Raw genomic sequence first — 25,478 nt, 5'->3', positions numbered from 1 at the left:
GGCTGATCTCTAGTTTGTTTTGGTCACCAGAGTGTCCCGGGAGAGCAATAAGAGTGCGACCTTTACCCTGAGTTGCATCGCCACTAAAGAGGAGCCGTTGAAGGAGGTACAGTCCCTCTCACATTTAAATTTGTATTTCAAGTGCACCGCTTCAAACAAAAATTTACGTGAAAGTGGCTACATTTATTTAATTGCTAAATATATCCAAACTTAATTATTCACATACAGACAAAGCAGGCATAGGACATTGTACACTTTCTTAATAACTTTTAATTTCCAAAATTACATTACGATCAATACAATCAGTGTAGAACGTTTAAGAATACAAATATCAACTTCTGACAAAACCAATTTTCAGATCAGTAATATCAATAAACATATCTGGTAACACATTCCTTCTATAGCCTATTTTACCATTAGCAAATTGTGACTAGCTGGAATCATCCAACAATCAAAAAGGTGTTGACTAATGTCTTTGTTGCTAACTCTAAAAGTACTCATAAGAAGAGGCCGCTGCACGAAGGGAAAAAGAACAGCATATTAACTTTATAAAATTCCTCATGTGTGATTGCATATTTACATTTCCATCATTCTTTGTAATGCTTGATAAGAGGGTGGTGATAACACGTTACCAAATGTATTCATTTATTTACTTTAATGTCACAGGATAACTTAGGTCTAAATCAATCAGTATCAAGATTAATACCCGTCTCATTGTAAAAATTCTCCATGAAGATACACACCAAAAGAAAAAAAAACCCTACTCAAATGCATCTAATGGAAATATCATTTTCAGATGTAACTAATGAGACAATGAAGGAAGCTGACAGAAAGGTTTGTCTAAAAGTTGTGTACTCTTAGATTTTACCTGCAGTTCATTACATCACACAGACCAAAATCATTTAGATTTGGATCAGGAGAAATGTTGAATAGGAGATTCTACAAATGCATCGCAACGTGGTTCAAAGCATAAGACAAAACTTTTCTCTTGAGTAGTTTAGGTTAGCTTTAGAGGTATTATTGCAAGCGACACGAGAATTTACATAAGTCAATTTACCGGTCTCTTTACTTTGAAATGAGGCAAATCAAGGTAATTCCCCCCACTGAATGTTTGACCTACTGTCAGCTGATTTAAATGGAATAATGTGTTCAGCTAGCAGAAGATACATTACTCCTCCAGTAGTTTTTAACTCAAACAAAAAACGAGATTTTGAAATACAATTCAGTCATAACATACTGACAAACATATCACTGTATGAAAAACAGCTGGTGCTGACAAGTGGTCATTAATTGCACGAAATGAACATTTTTGTCCAGTGGGAGAATGATAGGAAACAAGGCAGATGTCCATTAAGATCGAGCCCTGGACTCCGACTCCATGGTGAAATTTGACTCGGCGCTAGAAAACCAAATTTCACAAATTACAAGATCTGGCCTGAAGACATTCATGTGGTCATTACATATTAACTCTACTAAGAAGATTCCAAAAAATAATTACTAGTTGCATTTTTGTTTCTACTATAAACATGACTGTTGTTGCATAACTTCAAGGTCACATTGAAGAGTTAACCATGTGAAGCAGTTCTGTGGAAAACCCCGTTTCAACAGAGAGCACAGGTTAACTTAGCAGCATAGAGCACAGCATCTGCGTTAGCATCTTATGATTAAACCCACACCTAGGGGTGGTAGGAGACATCTATGTCTCTGAGGTGTCGTGTTATCCGCCACCTCACCTCCTGATTACACTGTATTCAACACCCTGAAAATATATCCCTCACACAATGGCAGGAGTTACATCAAGATGTGTGAATAATCCCAAAACTGTGCTGTGCTGCCATCGAGAGGAGACTGAATGCAGTACAGTCTTGAACAACAAAAGGCAATGACTGCATCATTAGTTTGGTATGAAAACAGCACAAATCCTCGACAGATAAAAGTAGGAGACACTTACATATCTTTGTTTTGCACGTGGTTGTTGTACTGCAGGATTGTTGGGATGCTCTCCTCCTCCTCTGGGACCTGTTGATATTAGAAGGCAAACATTGTGATCTCAGGAAGATAACAAGCATATGAACAACTATCGTCAGAATATCTGATTTCACGGTTTCTTATTAAATTTGGGGAAAAGTTAAAGAGTAAATTGGATTTTTGTACCAGAAGAAGAGTGAATGACGGCAGACTATTTGCAAATGTTAACGCTGGGTTGGAGAAACAGCCTCATAATGAGCAAAACACAACAACAAATGTTTCTACAAGTAGCATTAAACCAAGACTGTAATTTAAAATCTCTTTGTCAATTTATATACACATTGGAGCAAACGTGTGCTTCAAAAATAGGTATGACCATTTAATAAAATTCATCAGGATTTGTTTAATATCTTAAAGATGCCACTCAGGGATACCAATAAAGCTTTTTTCTTTTTGTGCATCCTAAAACTTTCTGTGTGCTGAAATAGCGACTGAATTCTGATTTTACATTGCAAATCCTTACATCCTCATAAATGTAAGGATGTTAAGATTTATCTCTCACCTCCCAGTAGGTCTCATCATCAAAGCAGTTGTCATCTGCAGGATCTCCCCAGATAGGTAGCCTTAAGATAGCGCCTAATAGGAAGAGAAAAACTAAGTCATTATCATCACTGTCTGAAAAGCAGTTTTTAACAAGTGTATATATTCTGTCAAACTGATTTCCTTACCAACAATGATGCCTCCACCTATGCCGAAGCACAACGCCACACAGAGGCCCGCTGCCTGGTGACCGCCCTGCGTTGTGGGTACCATGTCTTTGAATTTACCCTCAAAGTCAAAGGTGTTAGCCAGCCTTTTTTAAAAAAAAAGGGGAGGGGAGCTCAATGAAAAGAATACAGGTATTGCAACTGTTTTTTCCTCTTTAAGCCATTTATTTGAAACGGGAAACACAGCCATAATGTCTGGCTGAATGTTTCCTTTTTGTAGGCAAGGAAAACTCACCCTTCATGGCCATAAACTTCAATAGATGCAGATGCAGCTGTAATGGCTCCCACAATGCCACCTACAACTCCTGGCATAGCGTGGAGGTTGTGGATTCCACACGTGTCCTGGATCTTCAGGTGCTTCTCCATGAATGGCTGAAAGATTTGTCTGATTTTACTACACAAGCATAGTTATAGTAATATCACTTTCTCACTTTAGTAGAGTAAGAGCACTCCTGTCACCAGTTTGCATGCTTGTGGGATGTTATCACAGGGAGACACTAAACAGTTTAGTTTAGTTTAGTTTATTTATTTATATAGCACTTTTAATTACAACAGTGGTGTTGACCAAAGTGCTGTACAAACATATAAATTACATAATAAAATAACACGCAATAAAATAGCAAAATCAGTCAACATCAATGCCAAATAGCTAATAACAAATAAATAAGTAAATAACTCTCGTGCAGTATTAAAAGCAGGTAAGTAGAAATGTGTTTTTAAGATTTAAAAAGATTGAGGGTAGGAGCCTGTCTAATGTGAAGAGGCAAATCATTCGACAATTTAGACACCACGACTGCAAACGCACGATCACCTCTAAGAACCAGTCTCGACCTTGGTGTGGCCAAGAGCAAAAGATCACCCGATCTAAGAGCTCTAAGGGGCATATAAGACTGCAGTAGGTCTGACAGATACCGTGGGGCCTGTCCATTCAGTGCTTTATAACCAATAAGATATTATAATTGATTCTAAAACGTACAGGGAGCCAGTGAAGCGTGGTAAGCACAGGGGAGATATGTTCATTCCTCTTCGTCTGTGTCAAAAGACGAGCAGCGGCATTCTGGACCAGCTGGAGCCTTGCAAGACAGGCCGACTAATGCCTACATATAAAGAATTACAACAGTCCAGTTGGGATAGGATGAAAGCAGGAATTGCCCGTTCTAGGTTTTTAAAAGACAAAAAAGATCTCACCTTGGATAAAAGCCTCAGTTTAAAGAAAGACCGCTGTACAACTAAACTAATCTGTTTCGCAAAAGTGAACTTATTGTCAAATATAACCCCAAAATTTTTAGCATGCAATTTGATAAAAAGTTCTAAACTGTGCAAATTAAAATGTGAGGTTCTAGAATCGCAACTTTACAACCAAAAATGATCACGAGACACTGAAATAAAGGTTCTAGTGAAGCAGAACTGTTTCCCTTCAGCTGAAGATTGATCTGAGTGTCGTCAGCATATGAGTGAAAACTAACATTATAGTTCCTGAAAATAAGATCCCGAGGCAACATATATAGAGAGATATAGATACTGAGAGTCCTCCTGCTTAAATGGTAAATGGTAAATGGCCTGTATTTATATAGCGCTTTACTAGTCCCTAAGGACCCCAAAGCGCTTTACATATCCAGTCATCCACCCATTCACACACACATTCACACACTTCTAGAGGGATGTAAATGTTTAGGTAGGGGCCCTGTTGTAAAGTTGAAGACATTCAGATGTCCTGCTCTTAGGGAGGTGACGGCTAAGCAGAAAACAAGATCATAATTCTCTCTGTGAGTGAGGAGATATAGCCCCCCCGTGAGATGGGCCAACATGTGAGAGTTGTGGATGTTCTTTGTTTTTGGGAAGGTATAAAAGAGTTCAGGGCGGCGTCTTCTGTATCTTGTGTCGAGTTTGACTTCCCCTGTCTTGCTTTGACTGTTTTCAGCTGTTTCTTTCTACCAAGGTATTTAAGCCCCCTGATTAACCTTTCACATGTGTGACACCCAAGCCCCCAAGTATTAAAATAGTTTTTACAGCTAGACATGTAAAGGCAGTGTTGTTGTTTTTTTTTGTTTTGTTTTTTGTTTTGTTTTTGTTTCTATATTAGCAGAATGTTTGTGTTAAGCCATACACCAATAGCCAGTGCAAGAGAGTATGTTTTAGATATGCTGTCTGCAGAACTGATACCCCTGGCAGTCCACGAGTATACATTTGTCATCACTGACTTGTGGGAGTTTGAGTGAGGCACAGACTTACTAGAGCAAAACTAAAAGCCTTAAAATGGAGATCCTGGTAAATTTCCTTACGTGGATGGTCGAGCATGCATCATGACTTAAAATGGAGATCAGTTCAGAGTGAGTTTGATATTGATGAAGTTCATTGTTGCTCTACCACCGATCTACACTGACTTGCTCACTATTGTTCAGGTTACCTGTCGAAAAATCTCACATAAAATGACTATTTGTCTGTAAAAAGATAAAAAGAACTTTTGAACTTTTAAAATCATATCAGTAATTTTAAAAGTTCAGAAGTTCTTTTTAAAATTACAGTTCAAAATACAGTAATGGAATGTGGAATCTGTTTTCTGTTATTTTTGTGCATTTAGCAAAAGCTACATTACTAAAGCACCACAACTTCCTTAGTTTTATTGCTCATATGTAGAATAATTTGCAAAACGTGTCACTTTCTCAAATTCATGCTTTAAATACAAGGGGCATTGGGTGCTGTTTATATATAGAAATACTGATGTCTCTGTACATTGGGGTACATCTGGGGTCACAAAGTGTCAGATCTTTGATAATTAATTAATTTTTGTTATAATTAATTGCAAACAACTATTTTGAGCCAGCATCCTAGGCTTTGCTTTAGTGATGAAAGGGTTGTTGAACAACATTATATTGATCAGAAATTCATGCAAGGGTCAAAAGTGTGAAATACAACCCCGGTCTACCCTCCTTATTTGTTGCACACATGGGAAATTTTGGGGTCATGGCAGAAAGAGCAAAACTTAAGAAAAACAAAATATAATAGGATAAGATAAAATAGAATAACATACTATACAAAATAGAATAAAATGCTTTGTTATAGTAGGAATAAATGCACTTGTCAGGGATAAAGTTACAATTGTTCCAATAATTCATCCAATCTTTTGAGTCTCCACCTCTTCCTCTGCACATTCTGTTAGACTTCTTCTGTCTCATTGTGTGTGTGTGTGTGTGTGTGTGTGTGTGTGTGTGTGTGTGTGTGTGTGTGTGTGTGTGTGTGTGTGTGTGTGTGTGTGGTCATCAGCAGAGACCATGGTGTAAAGTCTGACAGCAGTTGGAAGGAAAGCATTAAAAGAAAAAAAATATCATACCGTGAGAAAGATATATCCAAGTGTGGAGATGATGCCACAGCAGAAACCTACAATAAGACAGCCATAGGGCATCAGCATGAACTCAGCTGCTGTTCCAGCTGCAACGCCTCCAGCAAGTGTGGAGTTCTGGATGTGAACCTGAGAAACAGGTGCAGAAAAATGTGTATCCTGGGTAAATAATCATCTGAAGGGTGCACTTGTTGAAAAATTTGTTTGCAGGATTGTTAAACTCTTTATAGATTTCTTGTTTTGGTTTGTATTCATCTCTTATTGTCATAATCATGTCCATGTGCATAATAGGTTATATCTAATAAGTGTTTGTAACTTGTTACCATGTCTAGTTTCCCATGCTTCTGGAAGAGGCTCGAGATGGCCACAGTGGTGAGAACAGTTGAGGCCAAACAAAGGTAAGTGTTGATGGCGGCTCTGTGCTGCCCATCCCCGTGATCACAGAGAGCTGAGTTGAAGCTGGGCCAGAACATCCACAGGAACAGGGTGCCTGTGCCATAGTGATATAAGTCACGAGGAACAGGGAGTTTTGTGAGATTAAATAGATTAAAAAAACTCTTATAAATCAAAAGCAATACTAAACATGACCATGTGCAGTTGTGGGTAGTAAACAGAGCTTACCAATCATTGCAAAGACATCTGAGTGGTAGACAGAGCCCTGCAGACGACTGCTCTGGTGCAAGTTAGGACGATAGAGCATCCATGACACGGAAAGACCATAATAGCCTCCAAATGTGTGAATCACCATGGAGCCTCCAGCATCTCTGGCCTTCAGGAATAAAAGAATAGCATTAGGCCAAAACTATATTTCCTACTCTGCAGTCTGCTATGAGAAGCAGATTCTGAGCAGGTGTGGTCGTGGACTTGAGATGCGTGTGTGTGTGTGTGTGTGTGTGTGTGTGTGTGTGTGTGTGTGTGTGTGTGTGTGTGTGTGTGTGTGTGTTTTAGTTCAATAAAATGACAGTGAAAAAGTCACCTAAACATCATGTCGGGGTCTGGATCGTTCACAGACATGAACTAAATGAGCTCCTGTTTTTACAACTGGAAATTATATGTATTGTCTGATTAGATAGCATTTTTATTATATATTTTTGGTGAAGTATAATCTGATTGTTAAAACTTACGTGTATAACACTTAGGATGATAAATTCCTCGACAGCAAACAGTGTAATCCCAAACAAAGTCAGAACCATTAGCTGGACTGGACTGACTTTTCCCAGCAATGCTCCATAGGCAATTAAGCAGCCAGCCACGCAGAAATCAGCATTGATCAGGCTGAAGAAGGCAAAACAGCCAAAATGTAAAGGACAAGCAAGGAAATAAAAGAGCATTACTTCTCTGCACTGGCCTTGTGCAAGATCATCATATTTATTTGGCTAAGAGTGCACTTATTCGGAAATGAATGAACTAACAATGCTGCATTTTGTACACTTAACATAGATTCACATGGGTGGCAAATGAAAAGAAAACACATCTTAATGTGTTTCAGTAGAAACTATGCTGCCAGGACAGGGTCACGGTTTTGAATTACCCCATGTGGATCACTTTCTCTATCTCTATTTTACACACAGCTATCATATCTTTGGCAGCACTTCAGAAGTAGCATAATTTCCCATTACCCCCAATTTCAGTCTAACTTCCAACCACAAACACAAACTCTTGGGTGGCTGAAAAACATCTTTGTGGCAATTTTTCAGACTGGTTTCTCCACCTACACTTTTTTTCTTCTGGATACAGGTGGAAACATATTCCCATAGGAGAGACCGTATTTGAATCAAAGACAAGACCTCATAGCATGAATCACATTATTTCATAACATGACCTGTTATATAATATCTATAAGTCATACATTTAAGATTTTTTTGTGTGTGAAGTGATTCCTTTCAATCGTGAGCAATAAAACTGAACTATTACTTTTCAATTCCAATTCTGATCTTCCCATCAGTGTCCAGCCAGTGGAACCAGCCCTGCATCAGCAGTGCCCACTGTAGACCAAAGGCAGCGATGAGGAAGTTGAAACCTACTCCTCCGAAGCTGTATCGCTTAAGAAATGTCATGAGGAAACCAAATCCAACAAATATCATCACATGGACATCTTGGAAACCTAACAGAAAAATGTGATTAGAAGAGCAGTACAGAATAGAAGTAGAAAAAAGGAAAGGAATGGTAGTAGGGACAGCTTGGTGGCATAGTGGTTATAACGTTTTTACTTTCAAACTCATGTTGTGGATAGTCACTTACAGTCTGCCAACACACAACTAGAGTAAACAAAGTAAGTGTCTGAAGGGTTGATGCAAAAATTGTGGAAAGAGCGGAAAATCTAAAAGAGGGCTCATGTAGACAAAACTAGAAAAAAAAAGAATAAAAAAGAAAACCTGGCTTTAAACAATTTAGGGATGATTTGCACAGCAAATTAGCATTTTTAATATAAAAGTGAAATATATAAATCAAAGGTTTATTTATTATAATAATTAATCATTGTGTAAAATGTGCTTGATATTTCTACATGTATCCAAATGCAGTAAATTTCATTTGACCAGATTCCATTAAATGTAACATTTACATTGTGCTTATGTAACAAAATTACATGGAAACTTTACATGTAATCCATTTACTTCAAGTCAGCCTTCCATGCACCATGACTATATTTTATGTCTTAGTAAGCATGTGTTATGGATCTATTCATTTTCTTCGGCTCGTTCATTCAGTTGGGATAGAATGGTAAATGGACTGATTCTTATATAGTGCTTTTCTATTCTCCCGGAGTACTCAAAGCGCTCTATACAACATGCCTCATTCACCCCCACTCATACAAGCACTTCTAAACTCAAGTGCAACTAATTCACACTCTGATGAATGCATCAGAGGGTAATTTGGAGTTAGTATTTTGCCCAAGGATATTTGTATGCTGAGGAACCTTCCGATCAGTAGCTGATCTGCTCTACAACCTGAGCCACCCCACTCCCTGTCACAGCTGTGACAGAGACACACACACTGTGAAACACAGGGAGACAGAAAACCATTCACATTCGCACATAAGGATAATTTAGAATCACCGTTAAACTAACACGCATGTCTTTGAACTGTGGGAAGCCAAAATACCAAGAGGGAACGCATGCAGACACAGGAAGCATATGCAAACTGGGGGCATGCAGGCTGGTGGATTCAAACCCACAACCTTCTTGCAATGGGGTGATTCTGCCCCAAGTATGTACTATTTAAAGTACACGTTCTCTCAGAATAACTGAGCTTTAAATGTGACTATATAAAATCGTATGCAAAGATATTTTTGATTTCAAAAATGCTAATCACACCCATCGTTGTCCTTTTTTCTTTCTTAATCTGATACTAATTAACCTGTGATCTTTTATAGGTTACATTGTGTACTCTTGAATTTAGAGGAAAAACTGTCACCTTCAGAGCTCTGTCTACCATGCAGTTTACTTTTACAATATGTCATCAGGAGTCATGAGGGCTTATTAAATAACAGGGGGTAAAATGTGAAGATGACTCGAGGACTCTGTGTGTATTTACTGTTGCAGATTAGATGATGACATGTTTTGATGATGCAGAGTTACATCTAGTTACTTATGCAGGTGCTAACCCTTAGGGTTTGCAGGAAATGTCTTTAAAAGTAACACGGGCAGACCAGGAAAACGATGACAGTGATGATTTGGCAGTTTCCATGAATCTGGAGGGTCTGTAGTGCAAGTATGGACAACACCTGCTCAAAATCATTGTAATTATTTAAAGTAGATCTAGCAACACGTTTTTGGTTTTTTTTTTAAAATTAGGTTATTTATATATCTATCTAACTAAAGTTAGTTATATTTAATAAATTGTCAGGAATTGCATAACTCCATTAAATTAAGCCAAAAAAAATCTGTCAGGTCTTAGAAGTTCAGATCAATCAAGATTAAAAGTATAAAAATCTAGAGGTTATATTTACAGCTACACACTTGAAGAAGTGTTCTTTAATCATGAGACAGGCAGTACCTGACATGACTAGCAAATAGGATACATAGATACCAGCATGCACAGCAGCATTATTTACAACATAACACTGCAACTGTCTCACACGTTGTGAGGCGCAATAGGTGCCACTGCACTGTGAAACAATAAGCTGCAAATGTTTTAGCACAAGTTCTTTTTTTCTGTCTTCGAACTAACATAGCCAGCAAAGCCTGAGATGTTGCAAACTGCCTGCAGTTAAACTGATCAATTTAAAACCGGGTATTTTCAGTCTCCAATTTTAACGTGTATCAGGAAAAGAACTTCTCATCTGACATCCAACACCACATCTCAGATGGCTTAGCCTTATCGACAGCCTGACATTGACACTGTGGGCTGTGTTGTAGAGTTTCCACAACCATACATCCAATATATCCCCCCATGTTACATGATCTTTAAAATCTCATAATCTAAACAAAACATATTATCAAAATTAGACACACTTTATTGCTTAGTATGGACATTAAGCTTCTTCTTTTTCTTTTTTTTTTTTTAACAGGACGAGGCCTTAGAGGAGTCAAATCCTTGGGGAAAATTCACCTAGGAGTCAGATCTTTGTCAGCAATGTGAAGGTAATTTGTAAGGTTAGCATAATATGAGGTCTGAAACTGGTAAGTCAACCAGAAGCTTTTTACTGGATTGGAAAAAACTATTTGCTAGCAGAGATAAAATTATAGAACAAATATCTAATTGTACATAGAAATGGATACATTACAGAATTTACTGGTGAAGAAAGATAGAAATAAAGAAATTACTTACTTGGATATCTGAAGTAGAAGTCATTCTCAATGTCTGTTAAATTTGAATGTTTTCTGTGCTCTATCCAGTGCGCATCTGACTCGTGATCATAACGCATAAAAACCCCAAACAAGATGATCATGGCAGTCTGCCACACAATGCAAACGGCTGGAAGACTCAGATGAACATTGGTGTTCTTTTCACGATCACACATTTCCCTAAAGCTCTGACAAGCTCCCATTGCTTTTGATTACTTAAAATAGATTTTCTAAAAAATAAAAATAATAATAAAAAACAACAACATATATGTATATAGTTTTTTTAGTTTTTTTTTTATTTTTATCTCAATGCCTTATTATCTGAATTCTGAATTATTCTGCTGAGCTGCTCTCTGCAAAAGTGACAGACGCTTTAAAGGTCTGAGCATTTTTCAAGATGGGACTCTGAGGACACACCCACAGACTCTCCCTACAAATTGCAAGTCACATGCGACTCTTTTCAGTGATATCTAGATTTTGAATTTTGAGTTTAGCATATTTTCAGTTTTTACTAAAATTTTGATCAAACTAAATCAAACTTTATTCACATCCTAAATAATCTGCAAAAACGTTGTTCCTTAAATTTCGTTGGTTAGGCTTTATGTTTGCTTAGCATGTAATATAACAGCGAGATTAACTTATTCCTTAGGACAAAAAGCCAATTTTTGGAAAACAAATGAAGCTTTTCAATAATAATAGAGGCTTGTACAGAACTTGCAGTTAATGTTTTCTTATTTCTAGATGGCTACAGGGGACATTCTTCTCTCCTTGCTCAGGGCTGTTTCGATGAACTGTAAATAATGTCTAAGATACATGACAGGTTTGATTGAAACAGCCATCATTGGGTTTAAGGTTGAAACAAATGTCCAGTTTTTTGTGCATTTTTCTGGTTCATACAAGCAAATTATAGAGAACAATTTCACTTTCACTTTCACATTAAAACATTTTATTGCACTTAGTGCTCAGAAACAATGAAAGCGGAGTAAAATAAAGAATCAGTAAACTGGAACAAATAATTTGGATTAAATATCCAAAACTTCAGGTCTTTTCAAAATAAAATTAAAATGCCTTTATTTTTTTCAGCAAGGTTATGAGCACTATATCCTTTTTAGTTGTCTTCCACATATGGAATTCCTATAGTGTTGCTATAACCTAACAATAGCTTAATATTGGAATGCATGTTATTTAAAGCTTGTAGTTCTGTCTCTGATCGAGACCAAATCAAACAAATATTTTTAATTAATCCCCCAGCAAATAATCTGTGTGAAAAACATGTTTTCCTGATTAAACACGAAGTTCCCATTTATCCAGGTATAGACCAGCAAAAGAAGGACTATAGTAACTCCCGTTAATCTGTTTAAATACTTTGCCCTGTCTGCTAAATAAATATAATAAATATTAAAACTGTCAAACCATTTTGAACCATTATAGGAGAAAAAGAGCAAGTTGGCAGCCAAGCATACAGATTAATGTGCTACTGAGTGATCCCCAGTGAGGAGCCTCATTACAACAGGTGAGCAGACAGCTCCTCTCGCTACTGCTGCTACCTTGGTGATGTCGTTCTAGCAAATGATTTGCTCTTCAGAGATTATGTCTAGCATTGATGTTTATCTGAGAACCACTGTCAGGCTTTCTGAAGTGAGTTTTTGAAACTCATAATGCCCGATGTAGTGTTGTTATTTGACAATAGCTGTGAACTAACTTTGGGCTTGTTGTGCAGTTTTATTTATGGTGGAGCCAGGATAACTGTCAGGTGACAGTTATTTAGGTAATGTTACCAATAACATTAAATGACATAGGAACGCGTTGGGTGACTGAAAGCGTAACATGCTGACGATTTGTCACATTGAGAACGTGTTGGGATAACAGCTGTGGAAAATACCCAGTATCCAAAACACAAGGACAAAATGCATCCTTCAAGCTGCTGGCTTTTACATAAGGCACGATCATCTTTTCACTACAAATAGACAAGAATATAGTATGTCAAGAATATTATGTCCAAATCTCAAAATGCCCCTATGCCTGATTTCCACAGAACTTACAGCCCTTAATTCTCAGTAATGTGCTCCTTTCTATTGAACCAATGCAAAACCTTTTGTACCCAATGACACTTATTGTTATTATATACTTTGCTTGGAAAAATGTATCCTATCACCATGCTCCTTTTACACCAAACATAAAATGCTCACATGTAACAAATAGCATTCACAATCGCTCTGTGCCACCACACCCGAGCTTCTCCTGACCCGATTAAACTTGGCTAAGAACAGCAATTCATTAAACAGACAGACACAAAACTCCATTCTTTAGTCACATTTGATTTGATATCAGTTTTGCTAAAACACATTCATTAACCAATTAAAGCACATTTTATCTTGTAAATATCATAAATCTCAACATGTGTAATCTCTTTCATTGTACAGGGAAGATTCTGACACACATTCAGTACAGTATTGCAGTTTTTACAATTTAATTCAAAATCCAGAGGCCAGATTCATCCATTTATGTCATCAAAAGTCTAAGACCCTTCCAGCCCAGCTGTAAGTTGATGAAAATGACCGCACATTATGAACACAATAAATGTTCAGTAAGCTGCTGTTCCAGCTGATGAAACTCATCTTCAGGCAAAAGATAGCTCTGGATTACATCAACGACATCTTTCTCTGTCATGCGCTCAAAGTCCTTTTTGCTCTTAAAGGGTAAATGTCCAGCCAGTTCACATAGAGCAACATTAAAGGCAGACTCCTCTTTGGCACCGAAGCAGGATATTCTGGGCCACACAGCAACGCGAACACCTTTTCTTGAACAGAAATCCTTTTCACCTTGCGTTTGAACACACGGCGGGCTTCCTCTAGTCAAAAAGAGGTTATGAGCAATATTATCATTCACAAGAAAATCTGTGACTTCACAGATAGTTTGGGCCACTTTCTCCACCTCCTCTGATTCTGCATAAAACAAAAAGCCTGCCGGGAAATCCAAAATTCGATAAAATCCCTTTTCAGGACATAAAGGTTTAACTGGCTTAGACTCTATCTTGAGGGGATGGTCTAGGTAATATCCATGGAGGTGTAAATGATTGACAGATGCAAATGCTCCCAGACTGTTGAACCCCACACGGAAACCGGGATCAGAGCTCAGAAGCACAGCTTCAATGCCGACATGGATTGCAAACTTTGTCAGGATCTGTGGGCGACAGTGAGCAGGATCTGGGACAAAGAGACAATGTCCAAACTCTAGAGGGCTAACATTGACCAACACAACCATCTTCTGGGGTTGAGGACACTCTGCATTGTTAGTCAAAGGTGAACCTCCTTTTTTGTCCTTTATCATCTCAAATATGATTTCATCGTGTTTAATTTTGTTAAAGTTAAACTGCTTGGCATTAAACTCCTGCTTAATGCTCATGATCTCCTGTGGCTTTCTTCTCTCTATTCCTCTTTGGATATTCAGCTGAGCCACGTAGCCATGAGAACCCAGCAGGACCCGCGTTTTTAAATCCCCCAGATGGTAGCGAAATATGCCCCGTGCCATCCTGTCTGCCCAGCCGCCTTGGATGGCGGTGTCAAACTTTGTTGATGCAGAGTTTTTAGCGGAATTGTTTCCACTGATCCGATACACATCAGTGACGAAGTGCTGATGGCTATACACAAACTGGATGGACATGTTGGAATCTGTTGATGAGTGAAACAAGAGGAATTACATTTGATAACAGTCACTGAGGTCGGTCATTTAGGTCAGGCAGACACGTGTATGCATGTTTAGTTTACGTCATATCAATAATTTGGCAAATAACGTTTGTTTCACCGGCAATGCCAACAAAAAACCTATAGAAATACCTATAGTTACACAAGAAAACTAGAAAAAACATTAACATCTGGATGCTAAAACAAGTGATTGTATAACTTTCAAAAAATTCAGTTCTCAGAGGCTTAATTAAGTAATTTTCATGCGGAAAGTTTGAACAAAGTTCCAGCTTTATTATCAGACAGTGCACTGGTATCAAACTAGTGTCTGAGGCAGTATAGCCTGCTATTCACCTCACAGAGCAATTTTACTTCATTCAATGGACGGCTTTTAATGATTCATGCATGATTGAATTGAATTTTACAGTGACCTTACCTCTTCACATTTGACACCGTGTCAAATCACAAACCGACAGCAGCTAAAACGCCTGTTAACAACACGGTTAAATATTTTTCCCATTCAATCGAAAGGTTTATACATGTTTACATCTTCAATCAGATGTCTACAACCGGTTAGCTTGGCAAGCTAGCTTCGTGCTCTTCTTCGCTGGTGTGTATTAGTGCATTTCCGGCTCCTTGTTTCAGAATAAAAGATTCTGTGAAGCTAATCATAGACCTAAAGCGCTCATTTCAAATTAGTTTAGTTAGTTTAGTATATTAATATAGCATTAAAATAATAGTATTAACATTTGTATTTTTATGCTAGTACCACTGTAATGTATTTTTAGACTACTGACAAAGTGATTTTTGCATTACCGAAAAGAAATAGCTGTGGATTTTATGCCCAAATGGAAAACATACTAAAAAATGCATGAAGTTTAACAAACCCTTTTCTCAAGGTGTCTCTTGTTCATTTAAAGGAACAGTGAATATAGGCTATTCAATTTTTTGTTTTTATAAAGAACAACAAAAATAGATTTCTTCAGCTATCAACGGTGCATTTTTTTATATTCTCCATTCTCTGTTACCAATTGTATCCCAGCTACCATAGGGCGAGAGCCACGGTACTAACACATAGAGACAGACAACCATCCACACTCACATTCAGATCAGAGGGCAATCTAGAATTATCAACTAACCTTACCCCATTAACTGCATGTCTTTGGACTGGCAGATCACTGTGGAATGATCTGCCCCGAGTTTACAACTGTTTATAAAACATATTTATTTGCTAAAGCCTTTGGCACTCCTTTAAGGGGTTGACTCAATTTGACTTTTTTTTAAAAACACATTTGATGTTATTTTTTTGTTTATGCTATTTGTATATGGCCCGCCCTCTTGGTCAAGATGGACATCACAATTCTGCCTAATCAAATTTTATGTATGTGGTTAGAGACCAGCCACATATAAGGTTAACCCATTCATCTGCCTCCTCCTCCACCACTCCTATGCCTCCTTCCACATTTCCACCTCAACCAGTTCCTTCTCATCTCCAGCTTCATCTCCGAAACTGAAGTCATCCCTCTAATACATGAAAACATGCTTGTTTAGTCCTAATATTGTCCCAATTTCTTATTGTCACCAGATCATACGTACGACTGTCCCATCTCTGGACAGCTAACAACGAGCCAGCTAAACAACCAGCTGGTTATGATGACCCAACATTATGCCAGATAATTTTAGGTTCAGGTGTCCAAAAAATAATTCTTTCCCTCTATTAAACAGTTTGATTACATTTTCACATCATACTAGAGTTTATTTGCTGTGTGTTTGAGTCCAACAATGTTAGATCCACTTCAAAGAAAGTTTCAATAACGCCAGTTGACGGCAGCTATCAACAGCAAAAAACTGCAGCACTTACCGACAGGAAGTTCAGGATATCCTAAGCAACTCACCTCAGCAATGCTGTCATCAGGCAGAAGTGAGCTTCACTGACTCATCAGCTCACATCAGCTTTCAGTTTTACAGCCTCCTCCAGAGTAAATAGATATGGACATATATTTACAGCTAAGGTAAACAGTGGACTGACAGCCTACACTCACTACAGCAGCCACCATAGCTAGGATTATGCACTTAAATTGGGATGGTTAAGAAGACAGAACTCAGTTGATTGCAATCTGCAATCTATTGACATCTAGTGGTGATATTCTACACACTACACCTTTAATAGAATGGATCTAAAACTTTCCCTGGCACACCCAAGTTTAAAGCTTCCTCTTCCTTTTTATACTTCTTTTTTGGCTGCTCCCTTTGTGGTCGGTATAGCAGATCACCTGCTTCCATCTCATTCTATCTCTAGAATCATATTCTGTCATACCAGCCCTATGTGCTGTTTGACTACATATATGTACCTCCCCTCTGGTCTTTCTTTTCTCCTCCTGCCTGGAAGCTCCATATTCAATATCCTTTGTCCAGTACAACCCTCCTCTACACATTTCCAAACTATGTCAGCCTTGCTTCTCTAAATTTGTCTCCAAACTGTTCAAACTGAACTGTACTCATTTCTAATCCAACAAAAATCTTAGCTGAAGCCAAAAAAAGTGTCAAACACCCACAATATTTATCAGTCACGAACATTGAAAAGGTCAGTAAAATAAGATTATTAAGCTTTTCTTTGCCTGCCTGTAGGTGTGTATTAATACCTAAATATGAAGTTACAGGGAAAACCCTCTTATAACAGGAATGGTACGTGGACAATATTTAAGTGATGAGACGTTTTCCATTTATCTCTAGCTGAGCCATGCAGGCTAAACTAATTTTGAAAGAATGAGCAGCTGGCCAATCCACCGCCATGCTTATTTTAGTCACTGAATGCTTTTGCAGATAAAGCAGGCAGTGATTGGCAGAGTTGTGTATCTGTGTCCTAAACGTTTGGGGCTCACAGCACTTTGGGCATCTTTACCAACAAACTGATTAACAAGGGATCTAAATTTTCAGTTTAACTAAGAGAAACAATGGAAGAAAACAAGAATGAGGTAAGAAAGTCATCTTAAACGTCTTTGTAATATAGTACAGAAAGCATTTAGGGATCTTCAAATGTCCTTTTAGTTGAGTTGTTTTTTTCTGTGCATGTTGTTGTTTGCATGTTAAATGGGAGCCTTAAGACTTAAATAATAATACAGCTTTAATGTGTTCGTCAGAGCAGTTGGCAGTCTGGTTGGCCATGTCTGTAGTTATTTTTAACACCTTCAAGTGTTTCGGTTACACACATCTCACTCAGCAAGATAGCCTACTTTCTATTCTTGTTTAAAACTCACTCAGAGGGCTTTCTTTAACAAATTTAATACAGACTTTAAGCCACCAAATAACCAAATCAATATTATAATCTTGGAACAAGGTAAAATGTATTTTCCTATTTAAATGTATATATTTAATCTCATTTTCACTAACATTAAAAGTTACCCCTCTCTCTTGTAGATAGGAAAGAAAGCAGAAGATGAAGCTCACGTTCTAAATATAAACATGACACGGGATACTGAGGTTTCCCAGTCACCCTCCACTGTTATTGTTGAAGGTATGTTGCACATTCATCCTGTCTCTGCGGTGCATAGATTGCATGTATTCGTACTTTGTTATAAAGTTAAGTTAGAAAATGTTCAACAAATTATTAATAATAAATTCCATTAACATGTCTATGTATTGAAGTAAATAAAAGAAGGATGCTTCTCCCAAGATCAGTTTGTTTCATATGTTGATTAAAATGCCTTAGATAAGCTTAAATAACTAGCAGTGTTCGTTTTTAACAGTGTAAAAGCAGTAGATTAGTTTTAGAAAATCCTCACACATATATTTTTGTCATTTCTTCAATGTACAATACAAATTGTACATAAAAGCTGAGAAATATGCCAATGATGCCTCTTGTACATCGTCTTATTATCTTTTAGGAGATACCTATGTCATTTCCAGTCATATATATATATATATATATAAATTGTAATTATAGCTTGTTATTCTGCACTACAGGCCAGCCTTCTTCTGCTGCAGAAAATGGAGAAATCAGCCCAAATGTCCAACCCACCCCCATCACAGATAAGGAAAATGCTATTAAGCCAAAACTCCAGATTACTTTTACAACATTCACTGTCAAGAATGGTGAAGAGTTAAAAGTAGAGGTCCCAGTCTTGGGGAACCCAGCACCAAAAGTTGAATGGAAAAAAGATGGCCAGGGAGTAAAAGAAACATCAAGGCTAGAGATTTCAACCACACCGTCATTAACAGTCCTTCATATCAGACATGCTATCAGGGAGCACTCTGGTCAGTACTCTGTCACTGCAGCCAACAGTGCTGGAAAATATACAGGGGAAATCACCGTGGTTGTTCTTGAAAAGCCAGACCCTCCCACGGGACCTGTCACGATTGATGAAGTCAGTTCAGACTATGTTACCATCTCTTGGGAGCCACCTGAATACACAGGAGGCTGTCAACTAGACAACTATGTAGTGGAGAAACGGGAATCTACAAGTATGGAGTGGCAGACTGTTTCTGCAACTACAGTAAGAACCACAATCAAAGTTACCAAGTTGAAGACAGGAAGTGAATACCAATTCAGAGTGTTTGCAGAAAATAGATATGGAAAAAGTACTGCAATCACATCACCCATTGTAGTTGCACAATATCCATTCAGTGTTCCTGCTGCCCCGGGCACCCCCTTTGTTTCCACTGTTACAAAGTACAGCATGGTGGTTGAATGGGAGCCTCCAGTCAGAGATGGAGGCAGTCCTGTCATTGGCTATCACCTTGAACGCAAAGAAAAGAACAGCATTTTATGGACCAAACTTAACAAATTTGTTATACCGGATGTTCGCTTCAAAACAAGTGGGCTTGAAGAAGGTATTGAGTATGAATTCAGAGCCTTTGCTGAAAATATTGCAGGGCTCAGCCCATCTAGCAGGATATCAGAATGCTATGTGGCAAGAGACCCCTGTGATCCACCTGGTAAACCTGAAGCCGTTGTCATTACGAGAGAGAACATTACACTCCAGTGGGCAAAGCCCAAATATGATGGTGGAAGCAGTATTACAGGCTATGTAGTAGAAAAAAAGGAGCTCCCAGATGGCAGGTGGATGAAGGCAAACTTTACAAATGTTATTGAGAATCAGTTCACAGTCACATGTCTGACAGGAGGACAAAGTTATGAATTTAGAGTAACTGCTAAGAATGGGGCTGGTGTTTGGAGTCCACCTTCAGAATGTGTAACCATCATTGCACAGGATGTTATTGAAGGACCCACAGCATCAGTTGATCCCAAGTTCAAGAGTACTACAGTTGTTCAGGCTGGAGAGACATTCGTCATTGAAGCTGATTACTTTGGAAAGCCTCTTCCAGCAGTAACATGGTTGAAAGAAGGAAGAGAAATCGACAAAGTCACACCAAGAATGGAGATCAAAACCACTCTCACACATACAACCCTGACTATCAGGGACTGTACACGAGCAGATGGGGGACACTTTCTCTTAAGCCTCACTAACACTGGTGGAACTACTTCTGTCCCAGTAAATTTGAAGGTCCTGGATAGACCTGGTCCTCCTGATGGACAACTGAAGGTAAAAGTTATCAGTGCAGAGAAATGCAGTCTTCACTGGAATCCCCCCTTAAATGATGGAGGTGCAACTGTTTCTCATTACATCATTGAAAAAAGGGAGACCAGTCGTGTTACATGGACAGGAGTTGAAGCTCATGTTGAAGCTCTCAGTTACAAAGTAACAAAACTGGTACCTGGCAAAGAATATGTATTCAGAATTGCTGCCGTGAACAAATATGGTGTTGGTGAATTTTTGGAATCAGACCCCTTAATTGCACAAAATCCTTTCACACCACCAAGTGCACCTTCTACACCTATAGCTACAGCTGTGACCGGTGACTCTGTAACATTAACATGGGAAAGGCCTGAGACTGATGGAGGTTCAGAGATTGATGGCTTCATTGTGGAGAAACTTGACAAAGAGGGTGTCAGGTGGACTAAATGCAACAAGAGAAGACTAAATGATTTGCGTTTCCGATGTACTGGGCTCACAGAGGGGCATTACTACCAGTTTAGAATACTTGCAGAAAACGCAGCTGGTGTGGGTGCTCCCAGTGATCCAAGTGAATATATAAAAGTATGTGAAGCTACTTACCCACCTGGTCCACCAACCAACCCCAAAATGACAGACTATTCTAGCAGTACTGTGTCTCTGACTTGGTCAAAACCAATCTATGATGGAGGAGCCACCATCAGTGGATATGTAGTAGAGATGAAAGAAGCAACAGATGATGAGTGGATTACATGCACACCAAGCGCAGGTGTAGAGGACACAAATTACACTGTGAAAAGACTGAGAGAAAATGCAGAGTACAATTTTCGTATTCGCGCCATAAATGCTGCTGGAGTCGGAGACCATGTGGATCTACCTGGGTCTGTGGTTGCAGCCGAAAAAGTAGAGGCACCAGAGATTGAGCTGGACGCTGCCTTGAGGAAGATTGTCAGCGTTCGAGTCTGTTCCACTTTACATCTCTTTGTTACCATCAGAGGAAGGCCAGAGCCTGAGGTTAAATGGTCAAAGGAAGGTGACACCCTCAGTGAGCGTGCTCAGATCGAGGTAACAAGCTCCTATACTGTGCTACTCATTGAAAATGTCAACAGAAATGATACTGGGAAGTATGTGTTGACGGCTTCGAACTGCTGTGGCTCCAAGTCAGCATTCATCAATGTAAAAGTTCTGGACTCTCCCAGTGCACCAACAAACTTGGAGGTTAAAGATGTAAAGAAGGATTCTGTGTCCATCTCTTGGGAGCCACCTTTGATTGATGGAGGAGCAAAGATTTCGCACTACATTGTAGAGAAGCGAGAGGAGACTAGAAAAGCATTCACAAGCGTCTTTAGCAACTGCATGAGGAATTCATATAAGATCGACAATTTACAGGAAGGATGCTTCTATTATTTTCGTGTCCTGGCTGTGAATGAGTTTGGCACTGGGCTGCCAGCAGAAACCACGGAAGCTATTAAAGTCTCTGAGGTGCCCCTGCCTCCTGGCAAGATCACACTCAACGATGTCACATGCAGTAGTGCAAGACTCTCTTGGGAAAAGCCAGCCCATGATGGAGGAAGCAAAATCACATGTTATATTGTAGAAATGCAAGCTAAGGGAGATGACACATGGACAAAATGTTCAGAGAGTAAAGCGCTTGATGCAATTATTGATGGCCTGACAAAAGGAAAAGAGTACTTCTTTAGAGTGTGTGCAGTGAATGAGAAGGGAAAGAGTGAGCCAAAATGCCTGCTGGCACCTGTGATAGTAAAGGATACCAGTACTGAGCCTATGATCAGTCTGCTGTCCAACACATTCAGTGTGAAGGCAGGAAATGATTTAAAGATCGATGTTCCATTTAAAGGGGTACCACCACCAACAGCAACCTGGAAAAAAGACGGCAATGCACTGAAAGAGACAAGCAGAGTAAATGTGAGCACATCTGACACGTCATCTCAGATCATTATCAAAGATGCAACCAGGATAGATGTTGGTGTTTATGAGGTGACCCTGAACAACTCCATTGGAACCACCTCTGCTCAAATATTTGTTAATGTTTTTGAAAGGCCTGGTCCTCCAGCAGACCTCAGTGTTGATGGTGTCAGTGCTGACTTTGTGTCTCTGTCATGGCAGCCTCCACATTACACTGGTGGATGTCAAATCACTAATTATGTTGTTGAGAAAAGAGATACAGGCAGTACATTATGGCAGAGTGTATCAGCTACAGTTGCAAGAACATCAATCAAAATTTCCCGTCTGACACAAGGCACTGAATACCAGTTTCGTGTTGCTACAGAGAATCGCTATGGAAAGAGCCAATTCACTGAGTCAGAGCCTGTTGTTGCTCAGTATCCCTTCAAGCCACCTGGCTCACCACCCAATCTTCATGTTGTGCAGGCCTCAAAGTCTGTTATGGTCATTGCTTGGAGCAAACCGGAGAGTGATGGCGGCAGCCCTATTATTGGGTACCATATTGAATGCAAAGATCAAAGCAGTATTCTGTGGAAAAAATTGAACAAAAGCCCAGTGACGGAAAACCAGTATAAGGTGACAAGTGTTGAGGAGGGTCTTATATATGAGTTCCGGGTGTGTGCAGAGAATATGGCAGGTGTTGGACCCTGTAGCAAGCCATCTGATCCTGTAGCAGCTAGAGACCAGTGTGACCCCCCAGGCAACCTCACTGTCACCAATATAACTAACACTTCAGTAACTCTCTCGTGGGACAAGCCAGAATATGATGGTGGCGCTAAAATAACTGGTTACATTGTTGAGCGCAAAGAACTGCCCGATAGTTGCTGGCTTAAGTGTAACTTCACAAACTTATTGGACACCTTCTTTGAAGTGACTGGCCTTACAGAGGGTGAACAGTACAACTTTCGTGTTATTGCAAAGAATGCAGCGGAGCTCTTCAGTCCACCCTCTGAAACAACCGGACCTGTCACAGCACAGCACAATGTAGAGCCACCCAAAATTATCTTGGAAGACAAATTTCGACAGGTAGTGGTTGTCAAAGCAGGAGACCTCCTAAGAATAGAAGCTGTCATCTCAGGCCGCCCCAACCCTACAGTGTTTTGGCTGAAGAATGGTAGAAATATTGGCACCACAGGACGAGTTGAAATAACCGCAACAAAAATGCATACCTCTCTGCTTATCAGAGAAAGTGTTAGGAAAGACTCTGGGCAGTATACTCTTACTCTCCAGAATACAGGGGGCACCACATCTAAGGCTATCACCTGCAAAGTACTAGACAGACCTGGTCCACCTGCTGGACCCCTTGAAGTTTCTGGACTTTCAGCAGAAAAGTGCACCCTCTCATGGGGAACTCCTCATGAGACTGGTGGGGCGGAGATCATGTACTACATTGTTGAGAAATGTGAAACCAGCCGTGTTGCCTGGACCCTTGTGTATGGTGACATGATGTCAACTACTTGCAAGATAACCAAACTTCTCAAAGGAAACGAATACCTGTTTAGGGTGAGGGCAGTCAATAAATATGGTGAGGGTGAGACTTTGGAAAGTGACCCAGTCAAGGCCATGGATCCTTTTACCATCCCATCTGCTCCAACAGATGTTGAGGTCACAAGTGCAACCAATGAAGCGATGACTATTTGCTGGAAGACGCCCGCCTCTGATGGTGGCAGCCGCATCAGCGGTTACATTGTAGAGAAAAGGGAGAAGCAGGGCATCCGTTGGGTCCGGGTCAATAAGAAGCCAGTCTATGACCTACGAGTCAAAGCCTCTGGTCTGCATCCGGGATCTGAGTATGAATTCAGAGTCTTTGCTGAGAATGCTGCTGGGCTAAGTGAACCAAGTTTGCCATGCCCACTCACCTTGGCAGAGGATCCAAAGTTTCTTCCTTCCCCTCCAGTAAAGCCCACTATAATTGATTCATCCAGATCTTCAATCACTCTGTCATGGAACAAACCGGTGTTTGACGGTGGAGCGGCAGTTACAGGGTACAAAGTTGAATTCAGAAAATCAACAGAAGAAGACTGGACTGTTGCTGTTCAGAACACAGATAGGACAGAGTTTACAGTAAAGGGACTCACATCGGGGACAGCATATGTTTTTACTGTCAGATCCATAAATAAAGTTGGTATTAGTGAGCCTAGCCCAGAAACAGACCCCGAAGTAGCTACAGAGCGAGAGGAGAAGCCTGAGATTCACATTAACCCTGAGATGAGAAAGACTCTGCCTGTTAAATGTGGCAGCTCCTTCACATTGACGGTGCCTTTCACAGGCAAACCTGTTCCCAGTGTGTCATGGGAGAAAGCAGATGTTGATCTGCGAGTCAGAGGAATGATCAACACCACGAGCTCTGCCACCTCTATCACAGTGGAACGAGCAACACGTGATGACTCTGGCAAATATACTGTCAAACTGCAAAATGCTGCTGGATCTGCCTCTTTGACCCTAAATGTGAGGGTTTTAGATTCACCTGGTCCCCCGGCTCATATAATAGTTAAAGATGTGACTAAGAACTCTGCCACTGTTACCTGGGACATTCCTGAGAATGAGGGAGGGTCTCCCGTGAAGAACTACCTTGTAGACATACGAGACATCAGCAGAACGGGATGGATAAGACTTACTGACAAGTGTCGCCGATTGTCTTACAAGGTGTCCGACCTGGAGGAGGGAGGAATCTATTTCTTTAGAGTCACAGGAGAAAATGAGTACGGGATTGGGGTTCCAGCTGAGACCAGAGAGGGAACAAAAATGACAGGTAACACTTAAGATTAAACACACCATCAGCTACAAAGCGCTATATAAATACAGGCCATTTACCATTTACAAGAATTCTTTCACAAAAATCCATGTTAAAACCTCACTTGCACACTTTTACATGCTGTTTTACCTCTGTTTTTGCTTTAGATACAACAGACTGGGAGACAAATCCAGGAGCCTAGCTTGCCCCACGTTAAGATAATCATCTCCTGAAATTTGGAGATATTCATCGGGGTTTTTTTTGTTTTTTTTATAAAAATAGAATACATTCAATTTTGTTTTAAGATGTTCTTTGTCGATTGAGTTCAAATCAAAACATATTTTGTAAAACGAAGGCAATAAAAAAAAGTTGTTATTAATAGCTCGTGCTGGTGAACAACCATTCTGAGGAATTATGATGTATCAGTTTCTAACTTTATGGTTCAAATGTCTTTATTTATGTAAAGGAAAACAGTTTCAGGCAGCACACAAAAATTCAGAGACTCTGGAATTCTGTATTGCTTAAGGTTATCCCTGCTGGGATAAAACACATGCAGATATGTTTTGGTCTTTTGCCTGACATGAGAGTCAGAGTATAACGAGTTGACAAGTTAGTCTCATGTCCCTGTACTTTTCTGTCTTTTATTTAGGGAAGTAACCTGATTAAACATGTACATCATATTTATGCCAAAGATTTCTTCTTTTTTTTTTTCTTTCTGAAC

The 25,478-nt window shown here is 39.4% G+C and overlaps 3 protein-coding genes across 5 annotated transcripts; 1 reads left to right on the top strand and 2 right to left on the bottom strand.

Annotated features, from left to right (window-relative positions):
• Positions 1–245: 245 nt before the first annotated feature.
• rhcgb (Rh family, C glycoprotein b) lies at positions 246–11,244 on the bottom strand. The gene is made up of 11 exons (XM_085461452.1): positions 10,846–11,244; positions 7,990–8,179; positions 7,200–7,350; positions 6,697–6,844; positions 6,399–6,565; positions 6,067–6,204; positions 2,971–3,107; positions 2,697–2,821; positions 2,531–2,604; positions 1,952–2,019; positions 246–1,399 (listed from the first exon to the last, which is right to left on the bottom strand). Exons 1-11 carry the CDS (start codon positions 11,063–11,065, stop codon positions 1,351–1,353), a joined length of 1,467 nt encoding a protein of 488 aa, XP_085317578.1. The 5' UTR covers positions 11,066–11,244; the 3' UTR covers positions 246–1,350.
• A 1,916-nt stretch (positions 11,245–13,160) lies between these two features.
• On the bottom strand, positions 13,161–24,138 carry gdpgp1 (GDP-D-glucose phosphorylase 1). 3 transcript variants are annotated; one of them, XM_085461449.1, is made up of 3 exons: positions 23,883–24,138; positions 23,518–23,809; positions 13,161–14,533 (listed from the first exon to the last, which is right to left on the bottom strand). In XM_085461449.1, the coding sequence occupies exon 3, from the start codon at positions 14,523–14,525 to the stop codon at positions 13,428–13,430; it is 1,098 nt and encodes a 365-aa protein (XP_085317575.1). In that variant the 5' UTR covers positions 14,526–14,533; positions 23,518–23,809; positions 23,883–24,138; the 3' UTR covers positions 13,161–13,427. The 3 variants fall into 3 exon arrangements, with proteins under 3 accessions (XP_085317575.1, XP_085317576.1, XP_085317574.1); XM_085461450.1 differs by lacking the exons at positions 23,518–23,809; positions 23,883–24,138 and adding an exon at positions 16,441–17,241; XM_085461448.1 differs by lacking the exons at positions 23,518–23,809; positions 23,883–24,138 and adding an exon at positions 14,982–16,433.
• On the top strand, positions 17,379–25,437 carry LOC146704354 (titin-like). The gene is made up of 4 exons (XM_085461445.1): positions 17,379–17,520; positions 17,963–18,059; positions 18,509–24,775; positions 24,925–25,437. The coding sequence occupies exons 1-4, from the start codon at positions 17,500–17,502 to the stop codon at positions 24,957–24,959; spliced, it is 6,420 nt and encodes a 2,139-aa protein (XP_085317571.1). The 5' UTR covers positions 17,379–17,499; the 3' UTR covers positions 24,960–25,437.
• The last annotated feature ends 41 nt before the right edge of the window (positions 25,438–25,478 follow it).

The sequence above is a fragment of the Copadichromis virginalis genome, linkage group LG7 (genome assembly GCF_057382275.1).
Source record: "Copadichromis virginalis isolate Kocher_CV1m ecotype Utaka linkage group LG7, C_Virginalis_male_GT1.1, whole genome shotgun sequence".
Classification (NCBI taxonomy): domain Eukaryota; kingdom Metazoa; phylum Chordata; class Actinopteri; order Cichliformes; family Cichlidae; genus Copadichromis; species Copadichromis virginalis.
The sequence above is the reverse complement of the archived record's forward strand: the minus strand, read 5'-3'. Positions and strand labels throughout refer to the sequence as shown.

Excerpts from the sequence above, each read along its gene's own strand:
- rhcgb (XM_085461452.1), bottom strand. The coding sequence starts at position 11,065 with ATGGGAGCTTGTCAGAGCTTTAGGGAAATGTGTGATCGTGAAAAGAAC. Across the intron at positions 6,845-7,199 it reads TCATCCTAAGTGTTATACAC|GCCAGAGATGCTGGAGGCTC; the intron begins GTAAGTTTTAAC and ends TTATTCCTGAAG. Across the intron at positions 6,205-6,398 it reads AGCATGGGAAACTAGACATG|GTTCACATCCAGAACTCCAC; the intron begins GTAACAAGTTAC and ends CCTGTTTCTCAG.
- gdpgp1 (XM_085461449.1), bottom strand. The coding sequence starts at position 14,525 with ATGTCCATCCAGTTTGTGTATAGCCATCAGCACTTCGTCACTGATGTG.
- LOC146704354 (XM_085461445.1), top strand. The coding sequence starts at position 17,500 with ATGGAAGAAAACAAGAATGAG. Across the intron at positions 18,060-18,508 it reads CTCCACTGTTATTGTTGAAG|GCCAGCCTTCTTCTGCTGCA; the intron begins GTATGTTGCACA and ends TCTGCACTACAG. Across the intron at positions 24,776-24,924 it reads AGAGGGAACAAAAATGACAG|ATACAACAGACTGGGAGACA; the intron begins GTAACACTTAAG and ends TTTTTGCTTTAG.